This window comes from Stylophora pistillata, chromosome 7 (genome assembly GCF_964205215.1).
Source record: "Stylophora pistillata chromosome 7, jaStyPist1.2, whole genome shotgun sequence".
Classification (NCBI taxonomy): Eukaryota; Metazoa; Cnidaria; class Anthozoa; order Scleractinia; family Pocilloporidae; genus Stylophora; species Stylophora pistillata.
Window position 1 is genome coordinate 11,826,683 of NC_142525.1, and position 14,396 is coordinate 11,841,078.

The 14,396-nt window shown below is 38.1% G+C and overlaps 2 protein-coding genes and 1 pseudogene across 4 annotated transcripts; 1 reads left to right on the plus strand and 2 right to left on the minus strand.

Annotated features, from left to right (window-relative positions):
• Positions 1–5: 5 nt before the first annotated feature.
• LOC148726633 (uncharacterized) lies at positions 6–1,119 on the minus strand. The gene is made up of 3 exons (XM_088727994.1): positions 770–1,119; positions 496–601; positions 6–76 (listed from the first exon to the last, which is right to left on the minus strand). Exons 1-3 carry the CDS (start codon positions 1,020–1,022, stop codon positions 16–18), a joined length of 420 nt encoding a protein of 139 aa, XP_088584120.1. The 5' UTR covers positions 1,023–1,119; the 3' UTR covers positions 6–15.
• A 1,609-nt stretch (positions 1,120–2,728) lies between these two features.
• On the plus strand, positions 2,729–13,277 carry LOC148726634 (uncharacterized). Of its 3 annotated transcripts, XR_015989626.1 has the most exons (3): positions 2,729–3,238; positions 12,224–12,285; positions 12,767–13,277. XR_015989626.1 is itself a non-coding variant. In XM_088727948.1 (2 exons), exons 1-2 carry the CDS (start codon positions 3,049–3,051, stop codon positions 8,847–8,849), a joined length of 672 nt encoding a protein of 223 aa, XP_088584074.1. In that variant the 5' UTR covers positions 2,729–3,048; the 3' UTR covers positions 8,850–8,895. The 3 variants fall into 3 exon arrangements, 1 of the variants encoding a protein (XP_088584074.1); XM_088727948.1 differs by lacking the exons at positions 12,224–12,285; positions 12,767–13,277 and adding an exon at positions 8,368–8,895; XR_015989627.1 differs by lacking the exons at positions 2,729–3,238; positions 12,224–12,285; positions 12,767–13,277 and adding exons at positions 3,477–3,762; positions 8,368–8,895.
• On the minus strand, positions 9,277–11,367 carry LOC148726635 (uncharacterized; annotated as a pseudogene).
• Positions 13,278–14,396: the final 1,119 nt, after the last annotated feature.

Below are 14,396 nucleotides of genomic sequence, written 5' to 3' on the forward strand. Positions count from 1 at the left end.
AGACACTGAGATTTCTTAAGCCCGAAAATCATCTTTTTTTGGTTCTTGCCCAACGGATACCCCAGTTATATCGACACTGAGAGGAAAATAAAGATAACAATGTCCAAAATTACAATGCAGTGGTAATTCAAAACACGATTTGTGTGAATGTTCAGGGCTAGAAAACTGAGGAAAAGTAATAAAGTATAATAATTAAAAATTAAAGAATTACGATATCATCATCCTCATCATCATCATCATCATCATAGCAATAAAAAGACAACTGAAACATTACCACAAGAAGTTGGCCAAGGTTTGTTTGTGTAAAACAAATCATATTAGAAATTCCCTGGAAGCACTGGTGTCGTATGCAATAAGAATGATATTTATGTTTATTCGCATGTCAATTTGATGGAAAGCAGGTCAGAATAATACTTTCAGCTACACATTCATCCAGCCTACCATTAGTTTGAGGCTAAAAGTTCAGTAAAACTGATGTAAAACGCTTGTACTCACAGTGTATTTGTGTCCTCTTCGTTTCTGCCCGGAACTACAGGAGATACATCAATTTCGATCCTTGCTCTTTTGCTCAAAGGGGTAGATTGGAAGAGCTCACGTCTACCTATACAGAACATCATTTATAAATGAGTCGACCAAAATCAAACTCAATGCTAAAAAGTGGAAAACAGTTTTTGTTTACTGGATTTAGATAACACAGTTTGAAAAAATCAAAATGAAAGTGCACCAGCCTTGAAGAGAAATAGACTGATGAACGGAACTCAAATCTTACTTGAGTTGGGTCCGTTGTCGATAGAGGTTTCAGCTGGCAGTTCTTGACAGGAACTGCTCCTCAGCGTCCTCGCACGAAGCTCCTCAATGTTTTGATGGAGCAAAATCTCGGCAAATTGGCTGTTACTTAGCCCCTTGATATTCAACATTTCTTTCCTTTCATTCCACAGGCGAAAAGTTGACTCTCGAAGGATAATTCTTTTTGTTCCCTCGGTTGCCTGTGGTCGTCCGCGGTGAGGAACATGAAAGGCCATCGAAGACCTGCGGTTTACCCGATAAATTTTCTCCCAAACAGAAAAAATAATTAAGAAATAACTAGTCAAATAGAAAGAACAATAAATTTGGAACGCGATTGAGGAAATTTAAGGCCTCAGTCAGGCAAATGTACTCGGATGAACGAGGATTTCTTTCCGCTTCACCACTTGTCCAATACCAGATGGCAGAGAAAATGGCGGATTTCACATATCGCGCGCGCAATGTATTGTGGTTGGAAGGGATCCTTTAAAGGAGTGTTCTCTCAAGGGATAACTTGGATATATCAACAAAGTTGAAGTAGTAAAGTGGCCACCGTAACGATTACAAAAGCTGACGTTTCGAGCGTTTGCCCTTCGTCGGAGCGAATAGAGGAATTGTGGGTTGTGTGTGCTTTTAAAGGCAGAGAATGGAGCTACGTTATTGGTGGGAACATGGCAACGAGAAAAACAGGAATAAATTAGTGGAATGAAAAGCGTTCGTTGATTCCTGTGGGATTTAGACTGCCGGTTTGAAAGATGAGCTTTTGTTCAAGATTTTTACGGCTTTCCGTGCTATCTAAGTTTAAGGAAAGACCGCAGATTGCCATATGTTGCTTAGAATGATTGGGTAAATTAAAATGTCTAGCGACTGGTTTCGATGTGTCCTTGTCATTCCTTTCCACGTCTCGAAGGTGTTCTCGGAATTGGTCACCTAGTCCTCTGCCTGTTTCGCCGATGTATATCTTTTTGCAATAAGTGCAAGTTACGCAATAGATTACATTGGCGGAGGTGCACGTGAAGTGATCGGTTTTCTTAATGGATCGTTTAGGTCCCGATATTTTATCAGTGTTGTGAATGAAAGGGGACGTCTTGCATCGTGCACGAGCGCATTTAAAAGTGCCTGGTTGGTCATTAGTCTGAAACGAACTTCTGACCAAAAAATTGCCTATGTTTTTGTCGCGTTTGAATGAAAGGAGCGGAGGCTGCGAAAAGATAGTGCTTGTCTCTGGATCGTTTTGAAGTAATTTAAAGTTTTTAAGAATGATGGATTTAACTGAGTGGTTGTGAGGGTGAAACGTGAGAGTGAATGGAATGCGGTCGGAATCTTCCTTATGCGACGTTTGTAGTGCTGAATGTCGATCAATAAGTTGTGCGCGGTGGTAGCCCGCTTGAACGACAGAAACAGGGTAACCACATCTATCGAAAAACTGGCACATTGACTCTGATTTGTGGTGGAAATCAGAGTAATCACTGCATAAACGACGAAGTCTTAGAAACTGAGAAAAAGGAATGGAATTCTTAACGTGAGATGGATGCGAAGACGAATATAACAAGTAATTATGCGAGTCTGTAGGTTTGTAATACACACTAGTGCGTAGACCGTTACCTTCAATTGAAACTTTGATGTCTAAAAAGGATAAAGAATTGTCAGAAATTTCCCAGGTATATTTCAGAGCCGGGTGAAAAGAGTTGACTGCGGTTATGAATTGAGTCAGCTCCTCTCTGGCAGAGGAGGAAGCACCGATACAGTCGTCGATGTAGCAACCGTAGAGTTCAGGTTTGGACCCGTTGTATTGGCTGAAAATTGATGTTCGACAAAATCTACAAAAAGATTGGCATAGCTAGGTCCCATTTTGGTGCCCATGGCTACACCACTGGTTTGTTTGAAGAAGTTGTTTCCGAACGAAAAACAATTGAGCGTGAGCAGTAGTTCGGCTAAGCGTAGTAGAGTTTCACATTTAGGTTCCTTATCAGTAGGTTGATCAAAAAAATGTTCTCTCATGGGAGTTTTACCAGCCACTTCTGGAAATGATCTGTGTTTGATAGCGGAAACTTCAACTCGCACAACCAAAGGCTACACAGTGTCTAATCATGACGTTTTACCCAAATTTTCACAGCGTCTTAGCTTTTTATATACTTCTCCTAGCAGTCTTCAGAGGTGCTTGACCCAAGAGCCTCTCTTTCGCGTATGCTAATATAGGAAACCGCTGTCCAACTAAACCGCGCACGGGGATCTGGAATAAGAGCCATTAAGTTTCAAGGCAACATGTGCCGCAGGTGTTACTGTTTAAGACGGCGCTTTAGTCTGCCTTTAAATTCGTTGGTCGTCTCTACTTGTCTGGTATTTCTCGGAGGGGTGTTATCGATACTTTGCAATTTTTCTAAGGGAGATCGTAGCAAATCACGGCTTCTGGCGTTAGAGCCATGGACAAAGTGCGCTTACCCAAACTCTGAAAGTAAGTGTGAGAGCGAGAACTAAACCATACCAATAACAGCGAACCACCTGCGACATTCAACATTCGTGTCATTATTTATTTGAAGTTTCCCCTTTGTAGAAAATTTTATTGTTTCTGTTATATGAATACATTTGTTCGTTCGTACCTTGAACTATACTCGTCCCTTGACATAAGTTGTTTAAGTCGCACGCCGTTAGAAAGCACCTCGGCATCTAGAAGGTAAGAAAACTTTCAAAAATTTTGCAGTTACTATCGAATAGCCATAGCATGTCTTGTGTGCAAAGAAGCATGAAATAAAGGTAGTGAGCATGTTTTGAAATAAGATCCAGACAACTTTTAAAATATGCTAAAATCTCACGCGGCTCCCTGAATGACGTGTAGCAGTTGTAGCATCGGAAACAGCTCATTAACAAACTATTCCTTGAGCACGTGCTGGAAATAAACTTCTTAATAACTGAAAGTGAGTGGTTACAGGAACATCCCAAACTGGCGCGTAGCCGTATTGACCGAGCAATAGTTACATGGTGAGTGAATCTATTGATGAGAACCACAAAGAAATAGACGTATAATCAAGAATATGAATGTTAATGAGGAACAAAAACTGATTCGATCAAGAAAGCGACATTTGGTCGCGAAACAAAACATTTACAAATCGTTTGGAAAAACATATGGTTCACATCTTCACTGTTCGTTGTGAATATCTCTACACGTGTGTATTAACAATTGAAATGAATGAAAAATGTTTTTACATCGATATCGGCCTAAAATGTTGAATTAAGTCATTTTGTCTTAACGAAGACCATCGCCTATACTGAACTGTTCAACGCTGTAGTTTTGAAGAGAATATGGTTACGGATCTTGATCGTGAATAAATATTCATGACAAAATTGGGACCAGAGAAAACGTCCGGATAATCGAGGTTCGACTGTATGCAACTGCGACAAAATTTAATTGTTGAGATTCCTATATTCTGTTGTGGTTTTCTGGAAAGAATACGCGGACTGAATTTTCCATTTAGTGATTAAAGATTTACAGACTTTGATTGCTCCTCAGTTTTTTCCCTCCAAGGTTTTCAGTTACAAAATGTTTTCAGAGAAAATTTCGTTGAAATGTTTACATGTCAATGACAGTTTTCCAATGCGAACTTTTAACGGTTTCTTATATTAGATGTGAGCTTGAATGCATTCTTGTTTGTTTACCTCGTCCCTTCCAGCACAATCTGGAATTAATTTTCGTTGATGATATTATTGAGAATAACTCTGCCTTCTGCTACGTGAAAATTTATTTCACCGAACAAGGATATTAGGAAATAACAAAAGATTGAAATTGATCTGCATCATTGCATGAATATTATGGCGCGTTTTTAGTGTCAAAATTCAAAACTTCGTGTCAGGCTTGCTATTTTTCTTTCATCGCGAACTGTTCCGGTCACGAGCCTGCGGTAGACAGGCGGTTTCAAAACAAAATGTCTGTAAACATCGCTGCCGATTTTATAGAGAAATGTATGGAAGGCACATAAAAATTGTAAATATTCGCAATCATGAATTATTTGTTCAATTTGCCGGACCGGGATATTGATACTACAAGTAAAAGCAATCTGTTAAAAAATAAACAACAATAAAACGAGTGTGGTAAACCCTTCCTTTTACTGTCTCTCAAAAACGAAGGTATATTCCATACAAACCTTATAATTTTGGTGGCGAAGACGCGTGAATCCGCAGCATCAAGAGGGCGTAAATCATTTCTAGAGCTAGGAGCTCCATTTACCGGACTCGACCTCTGTAGTAGACCCTCTCTAGGTTCAAAATTTAAATTTTGAAGCTCAGAGCGATTTTTCAGGCCGCAAAACAGTAGAAAATTAACAAACCGAAGTCCACGATAAAACTGCAAAATCCCCTGTTTTCGAAAGACGATATCTTGACTGTCTTTTCTCTAAATTTCTTGAAAAAAGTCTCGTTTGAAAGCTAATTTTGTGGACTACGTTTTTCAAAGCAAGTTATTTTCCTCAGCGGCTTTCGTATGTGTTAAAATCTTGGTTATATAAACAATATATTCTGTACCTCACTTCGCGGCGATATGATACAAGATACAAGAAGAAGAACAGCGGTAAGAGGGAGTCACGTAAGGCACGCTGAATTGTCGTGACCGAAATAGTTGGCGATGTCAAACTTCTTGTTTGACAATTCAGATTTACTGAAACATCCATTGTTTCAATTCAAAGCAATATTTCTTCGACTGAGTCATGCTGTTTTTCTATTCAAACGTGCAATCCTTCGTTTTAAAATTGTTTTTCTACAGCCAAAACATTCAGTCGTCTAATTCAAACATACTATTGTGCATTTCAAATTTTCAATCTCGCAATTCAAAATAGTCCGTTCCGCAAGTAAAAATGCTATCTTTCTATTCCAATATGCAATTCTTTACCGCAAACCTGCTACTCGTCAATTCAAATACACTATTCGCCCCAGCTCCAAACTTTGACTAGCGTGAGAGCAAGCCCAAAACACCACCATCCTACTATTAAATTTACGGCTTACATATCAGCGGAAGAAATATACTTTGTGGACAAAAAAGAGGCTATTTCACTAATTCGTCTAGTTTGCTGTCTTTTAAAGTGCAACAATGCTGGTTGGAGACCAGCATACTGGCAGGCTCTATATCGCGGTGGACGATCCCAAGGTCATGGAAATGTGCAAGTCGCCGTTTCGAGGGCGATCTTTTCTTGAAGGGGAAGTGGTGGTGTTTTGGACACCTGGTCGCGAAGAAATTCTTCAAATTCTTCATGACGGCTTTCTTTTGCTAAATTTCTTTTGTCTTTTCACGCCATGTGAAATTCCCACGGGCGTGACTCCCTGCAAACCTCTCTTCACCTGGTGTTACTCAAGGCCCAAAACTTATTCGTGGGTGAAGAAACGCTCGTATTGAAGGGCTCGTAACGAGGGCTTGCTCTCACGCTCGTCAAAGTTTGGAGCTGGGGCTGAACGTTGTTATATTTATTGTAATGTGGTATGTCAAGTTAGTCTTCACATGCTGTGCGACTTTTTATGCCGCGACTAAAACTCTTGGCAAATTTAGCATAACAAAAGGTAACTAAACAGGTTTACAAGGCGAAAACGCAGCTATCTTTCATGTATAATAGTTCATTATTATTCATATCACTCAGCAAAAGAAAAAAAAATTGATAACACTTAGTTTTGGTGACGCGCGTTATCGTCGTGGGGTTGAATGAGCCAAGCGCTTGAGTGTCTTTGTACAAAATTCGCACAACATGCCCTGACATCCGTTCCGTGTTTTAGGATTTTGGGCCATTTTCCGCCGCTCCATGTTTTAAGAGTTGGGATCATTTTCCGCCAATCTACCTTTCCACAGTTCCTGCTATAGGTCGTATTCTTTTTCCTCGCCTTTCTTCCCAATACGTATGCGTGGCAGGGCTAGTTTCTAGGTGACGACGAAGGACAGCGTGTTTGCGTTGAAGGTTTGAATGTTTGAATTGAAGGATTGCGTATTGGAAATGACGAGTATCATGTTCGCATTGAATAATTGAATGTTTGGAAAAGGAGTTCGAATATTTGAAGTGATGAATAGGGTTACCAAATTAAACAACTGGATGTCTCCATAGTCGAACAGCAAATCTGACCTAAAAGATTAAGCGTTGGAATGGAAGAATTTCCGGTTTGAATTGAAGGGTAGAGTGCTTGAATTGCAGAACGATTGTTTCAAAATGAAGGATTGCGTGTTTCTGTCGACAAAAAGCCTGTTTGAACTGGCGAATAGTGTATTTGAATTGACGAGTAGCAGGTTTGCGGTAAAGAATTGCATATTGGAATAGAAAGATAGCATTTTTACTTGGGGAACTGACTATTTTGAACTGCGAGATGGAAAATCTGAAATGCACAGTAGCATGTTTGAATTAGACGACTGAATGTTTGGATAGTAGAAAACCATTTTTAAAACGAAGGATTGCACGTTTGAATAGAAAAACAGTATGACTGAATCGAAGAGATATTGCTTTGAATTGAAACAATGGATGTTTCAGTAAAAAAATAGCGTATCTGAATTGTCAAACAAGAAGTTCGAATAGAAAAATAGCAAGTCTGACTCGAGGATTTGAATTTTGACACAAAAAGCGCGCCATAGAATATTGATGTACATATTTGTCTTTGAAATTAATTAATTAAGATGCTTATATAAACAACTCACAGACACTTAGGGTAAACAATTTTGTGTTTGTTTGAAAATATATATTAGATATACAGTTTTATTGATATCGTATATAATCTTCCAAATATTTGATCAACTCGAGGATAGTCAAAAATAGTATCCCTGTTTTTTTGTTTTGCTCATAAATTGAGTCAATTCGTTACTTTAAGGGAAAGACTCCATTTTAGTTGTCCGCCGAGTGAAACCTAACAACCGCAGTACAGGAGAAGTATAAAAAAACAGATATCTCCCGGTGGAAGCATGATTTTGTTTAATATATTACCTTAAGCAGTATTCATATCGCCTTGGGTCCCATTAACAACACCAGAAACCATACATATGATACACGATCCTCGCAGTAGATAGCGCTATTTAAGCAATAGCGAAAATCAGACCTGAAAAAAATCAGGCCTGTACGGGATTCGAACCACTTATTACGAATGAACTAAACGGCCTGCTCCCAGTTGGCTTGTTAGCTCAATTGGTAGAGCGCTGTACTAGTATTGCAGAGGCCAGTGGTTCGAATCCCGTACAGGCCTGATTTTTTTCAGGTCTGATTTTCGCTATTGCTCAAATAGCGCTATCTACTGCGAGGATCGTGTATCATATGTATCTAATACCGCAGTTCAAAATATATGAACTTCATATATTTCATTGTACCAGAAACCATGATTTACATGTTCTTTCCACTATAAAAATTGTTGGATACTAAATTCGAGAAGTTTTGTTGGAGTGATTTTCTAAACAAAAGTTATTATCTTTGGAGTAGGGATCCGAGCCAATTCTTGGTTTTCAGCTAACGTCATTTGCTTATGGAAATTAGATTTCCGCCATGTTGGTGCCCATGCGTGGTGTGAAATTGTAGGGAAATCTATGCCATTTCTAAGCGCTCGCGTTCAAAGTCTTCAAATAATTCATCTTACAAATAGATATTTCCGAAGAAAGCGACCCAAAATCACACGATGAGGTACCAGTACTTTCATCCTACGTAGATAACCTCGAAAGTCACGTCCGAGAGCGCCATTTGAAGAAAATTTCTGTGGTTGGCGTAGATCCAGCGACCATACCGAGCGAGCAGTTCAGCTCGGAATGTTTGCCTCCCATAGAAGTCTTGGACTTGCCTTCCTATCTAGTTTTAGAGACAAGCTACTACACAAACAAGCAGTTTAAGGCCTTCAAAAGTTTGGAAGCGTACAACCAGGTGGTTTCTGGTTTCGTTGTGTCCGTTCAAGGGAAGGAAATCGCGGGCAGGATTATTGTTGTGGCCAAGGTGAGACATTCACAGCGAATGAACGATCCTCTTGTGAACATTCGGATCATTGCAGAAAAGGATGGTATCATTATCTCTGCGAAGTCTCTGCAAATCTTGTTTTCACAGTTTTCTAAAGAATTAGAAAAAATTAGTAATTAAATTTATGCTATTTAATTCAATAAGGTAATGCTATTTGTTTACCTTGTATGTGAAATATTCTGACTTTTTCTGGCACTTGACAGTCTAGCTTTTTATTACTTATTATGCTTGACAGTGAGTAACAGAGTACCTCACCCTGCAGAAAGTATCTCAGCGTATCAATCAATACTTTAAGGGGTGTAAACAGCCTATAAGCTTTAAAGTAAATTTTGTGTCTACAAAAAAAATAATGCTACAATAAAACTGTTAAAAACTACTACAATGTGGCGGCCTGCAAATCTTAAACTACCACCCTGTGCCCCAAATTTTTAAATTCGAGGTATGCCACTGGCTATGACTCTGTAAACTACCCTTCACAGTTGAATAAATTTTGCAATTTAGTCCTACCCCACTAAGGATGAACAATGACATATGTGAATACCTATCATGAATGGAAATGTGCATATCTTTTAATTTTTGTTCCCTGGGTGCCTCATTGGCTAATAAAAGTAGTTAGTTTCCAAATGGCAACTTAACTAATATGTTCTCTTAATAACTTATTACAACCAAATGTACTAATCAAGACCTGGCATCAGTTAAAAAAAAAAACCTTCACAGTTGTAATTCATAAGTGTTTCTATTGTTTCAGAGGTTGAAAACAATAGCTATGCACAGCTGTAAATTACACTTATAAGAATTTTATTGAATTGACCCCTGAATAACATTCAAACAAAACTTTCCCTTTATTTTGTTTTTGTTGTTGGTTTTTTGTTTGCAAAAGCAAAATTCAAAGAAAATGTTATACCCACACACCTCAAAGGGGAAAGGAGATTTCCAAGAGTCCATGACCTTATTTTACATATAGCTCCAGGTCAACATACACATCTTCAAAGTTAACTCCATATTTACTTTCTTTTGCACTTGCAAACTGTTTTCACACTCAGTGGTAATCACCTTACATGTATCATTTCTTGATTTTTACATGTGTCACTTTACTTTCGCTTCATGTCATGTTGATGACAATTATTTTTTGTAACACTTAAATTTTGCAAATTTAAAAATTAAGGTGTCGTGAAAATTTCATGTAGTTTAGGTATCTTGGAGCTTGTTGATTAAGCAAATTTGGAAGCAAAACTTTGCAGCTTTAACTCATATCAGGAAGTTAAGTCATAATATCATATCATATTGTATCCTGATAGTTTTCTTTGAGCTGCACTTTGCTAGAGTTTTATTACACCCCCTGAAATAAATTTGAAAACACCCAGGTGGCTTAATAGAAGACTTGAGGTATCTAATGTGAAGTTGATCTAATCAAATGGCACAATTGGAGAACAGAAATTAACAAGCGCTGCACAAACTCTTATCATATGATCCACCAATGCAGTACGCTTGTCACATGGAGTTTTCATGATTACATATCAGAAAGTCAGTTGGCAAGGTACCTTCCAAGATTGTAAATTTCCGTCTAAGCAGTCCAAATAACACGTTCAACATGAATTCTAACATTCGCAATGCCTCTTTTCTGCTCAACGTCCACTGGGTCGAGCTGAGATTTACCCTTTAGCTAACTGCTATGGCCGCCAGATGAGAAGAAAAGGCCTCCTCGTTCCCCTCGTTTCGATTTTCCTCTTCTTCTTCTGTCGAAGTATTTGGCTGACTAAAGTCGATTTGAGCTACAGGAAGGCTGCTTTCCACAAGCTTTGGACGTTTCTCTGCCGCTTCGCGTTCTTGTCGTTCGACAGAAAGTTGCTCTCGCTTCTTTGCCCTAACAGCTCTCTTTGCATTCGCATCATAGTCTAAATTAGGGCGAACATTTTCTTGCCAAGTTGCAATGTGGGAACCCAATCCACGTCGTGCTTATGCCAGTAAGGAGCTGGCTTTCGAGAAACAAAATGCTTTCCACATACCCTATCGCTGTTAAGCACGTCTCTCGATTCCGTGTCTCCACGACTAATCGCTTTTATCCATTTTTCTCTCCGCTCTGTAGTCAGTTCTTCTTCGAATTCTCCTTTGTTGGTTGTCAGTGAGGGTATTCGATAAAATCTAATCCCTTTATCCCGGTCACTTCTACTTCCACATTGAAAAACAATACAAAGAACCACTTTCAAGCTTACTTTCGCACTGTGACCTCTCCACCGAGCGCGTTTGTTTGGGCACCAACATGGCGGATAGCAACCTTCGTCAAGACGGTGGTCACGCGGGTGAAAACCAAGAATTGTGTAAATGATAGCTGTATAATGCCATTTTGTCTCGATTTGGAGTAGTGTTTGAGTCATAGAACGATAGGGTGTACTCATCGATGGTTGAAGGGTTGCTGACCTGTGAAATGGAAAAAGTGGTTGATTCTTTTAAGCAGCAACTCGAGGGATGTATGCATAAAATAAAAAAGCACCGATCTGAGGGAGATTAACTATGATGATTGAAATGGATAAGGCAGCGTTTTAAAACTCACCAATGACAGCAAACGAACCAACTGCATATCATTTGATATGACTGTTAATATCTTCCTCCGAGTTTAGAATATATTGGCTCTGTATTTCTTCCTCTGTCTTTCACATTGATGGTAATTGTCGTTTCTGATCTTAAGAGGTATATACCTACTTTCGATTAGACTTGTCCCCAAACATACGAGTCGCTAAATTCGTACTTACGTAAATACACATTGGCATCGAAAAGTAAGGGAATAAGTTCAAATTTGAAATGAATAATTATTGTTTGCATTCCAATTTTTAAAAAAAAGTCAGAACTGGCTTTGTTTAGAAAGAAACTCAAGGTAAATTGTATGACAGGAAGTAGGACAGACAGCTGCTTACGTTAATTTTCTTTTGCGGTATCGTCAAGAAGATGAAGAGATAGTAGATATGGGAGACAGCTGATAATTTATTGCTCGCTTTAATACGCACTCTGAAATAAATAGAGTGACAAGGTTTTTTTTCGACAAAATTAGCGAATGTTTTTCATTTTCTACATCTTTGAATGACATTTAATGAGTTTTTTTAAAGGTGACCTGTCAATGTTACAAACAACTTTATTTTGCTCTGAGGATATTTATTTTAGCGCTCGGAGCAGAAAAAAAAAATAGCAAACCAAAAATAATCAAGAAACAGGCGTGCAAGTCGATAACAAAACAAAAGCGGAAAAAAACCTAGCCTTAATACGCTCAGGCACTTTCATCAAAAACACCATTTTAAAATATTTGGTTTTTTTATAGTGATCAATTGATAAATTGATTTAAATAATTATTATTATTATCTCAGCTAACCACGCATGTATTAAGTTTGAAGAAAAGGTTTTCAAGTCTCAGCAATACTATCTATATCAGTCAAATGATCGTGTCAAAGACTCCGAGGGCCGAAACAAGTGATTTTTTCCCCTTTTTTCTTGCGCTGATGTAGTTTGTCTGCAAGGGGAAAAACTGTGTTCGTCTTCATTGTTGAAAAACCTCTAACATAAGCAGGTAGGATTATTGAGCATATTTTAGACAGCTTTTATTATACTACCGGCGATAGAATAGAGTTGAATCCAGAAGTGAATTTTAAATATTCTGGTTCATGCATGCATGTATGTTTCAACTTAAAGCAGTTTTCAACCCATTTAAGGACCATCGAAGTTAGAGATCACCTGCATGTTTCAAACTGAGCTGACAGAAAAGCCACTTTAACGTCCCAAATAAAAATTAAGCAAGCTCTCCCCCGGCAAAAAATGTTTTCCTCTCTTTCCCTATATGAGGAAATTGAGTTCAAACGTACAGAAAACTTGTGGATCTTTTATTGTGTTAGAAAAAGATGGAATGTTTTCGAAACAGGCAAAGTTCTGGTCTTTCATCAATGTGTACAGAAAAGCCTTAACCATTTATCATTCGACCTTACTCCTTAGCCTAATTACTGTTACAATTTTTAAGTTAGACAAAACAAAATTTAATTTTTTTTTATCTGTAGCATCATAAGACGTACTTTCCTTTATCAAAAGTGGTGACTTATTGGGATGAATGTGATATCTGCATTTGAAAGGAGTTGGCGTCTTCATCCTAGTTCCTGTTACAATTAATGTCTAAGATAACAAAACAATTTTTTTATCCTTAAGATCTTGAGAAATACTCTCATTAATCAAAAGTGGTGAATAATTGGGACGAATGTGATACCTGCCTTTGAAAGCAGCTGGCATTTTTGTGTAGTAAATTGAAGAAAAATGGCAAATTTCAGTAAATATACGCTTTTATGAAATACGTTCAGCCGTATCTTTTCCCGCTAAGTTTCCCAGATAACTCTTATATTGATCAAAATGTGAAAATGAGGTTGTCAAGTTTCTGATGATTACGCACTGAAAATACTCATATCGCGAAGAGGCAGGACAAAGGCCGAGATAATGCAAACTGAGCGCAAATATATTGTGGCGCCATAGATGGATGTATTGTTTTAATAATAATAAAGATAGCTGAATACGAGATCACGCAAGGGCTTGTACGACCTGTTCTAAAAACATCTTCCTCGAATGTTTCATTTTCCATACGCAATTCAGTACCGAAGGTGTTTCTACAACGTTTTCATATAGCAGCAATTAAGAGCATGAAATTCTTTTCAAAGTGAAAGCTTACCTTCTCCTACTCAAATGGAAGCCCTTTTACCGTCTTTTTACAATAAAAATCAATAGCAAAATACTATGTTTTCATCAACCTCGGTCAGTTTCAAGTGAATGGTAAGAATGTCACAATGAATTTATATATCTAGTATATAGGAAGTCTGTGTTTCAATTTCTCCGTATTTCAGTGCTCGATACATAAAAGTAGGGAAAAAAAATCCCCTGATGAGTGAGCAATCAGAAAACAGGCTTGTAGGATGAAAGCGTAGTCGTTGTATTTTCGAACTCAATATATATATCGATATATATATATATATATATATATATATATATAAGAGAAGTAGTGTGGCACACGAGGACGGACAACTTCGAGCGAAGGAAGACATATACTCAATAAAAAGTCTAAAACCTTTAATAAAAAACGTGTCGGTCCGAGACCTTCATCAGTTGTAATACAATGACTTAAAAATTCCTTAAATAGATTTATATAGGGCGTGCTGACACATATAAACAAACACAGTAATTACTACGCGAAAAATTATCACAATAAAAAGAAATGGAAAAATAGTCGAATCCACTGAAAATGTAAAGGAACCAGCGTTGACTTGAAAGGCGAGAATTGTACTAAAATTCCCAATTAACGCTAAGACTGGAACCTTTGATGCCCGCCCAATTTGAAAAAATTCTCCGCATTAATTAAAGTTTATTCTTTTTTGGGGTAAAATTCCTGGCGCTTATTCAAGCCGAAGGGTGCCAGAGAGAACAGCTGTGCGCTCCAATATCCTTGTTTGGTAATTAGAAGTTTCTCGATGTTACCTGAATTGTTTACTGTTGCCTGCACTTGATCAATGCATTGGAATGAGAAATCGCTTAAATCATATGGTGTTTTGTTAAAATGTACCGCTACTTCATAGGTCTTTTTCTTAGTGACCATAGCAGACTTGTGGTTGCGAAATCTAACCCTAAAGTCATTTGTTGTGGAACCAATGT

Coding starts and splice junctions, on each gene's coding strand:
- LOC148726633 (XM_088727994.1), bottom strand. CDS start 1,022: ATGGCCTTTCATGTTCCTCACCGCGGACGACCACAGGCAACCGAGGGA. Junction 602..769: donor CGACAACGGACCCAACTCAA/GTAAGATTTGAG, acceptor TGTTCTGTATAG/GTAGACGTGAGCTCTTCCAA. Junction 77..495: donor GAAGAGGACACAAATACACT/GTGAGTACAAGC, acceptor TTTTCCTCTCAG/TGTCGATATAACTGGGGTAT.
- LOC148726634 (XM_088727948.1), top strand. CDS start 3,049: ATGTGCCGCAGGTGTTACTGTTTAAGACGGCGCTTTAGTCTGCCTTTA. Junction 3,239..8,367: donor CGCTTACCCAAACTCTGAAA/GTAAGTGTGAGA, acceptor TCTTACAAATAG/ATATTTCCGAAGAAAGCGAC.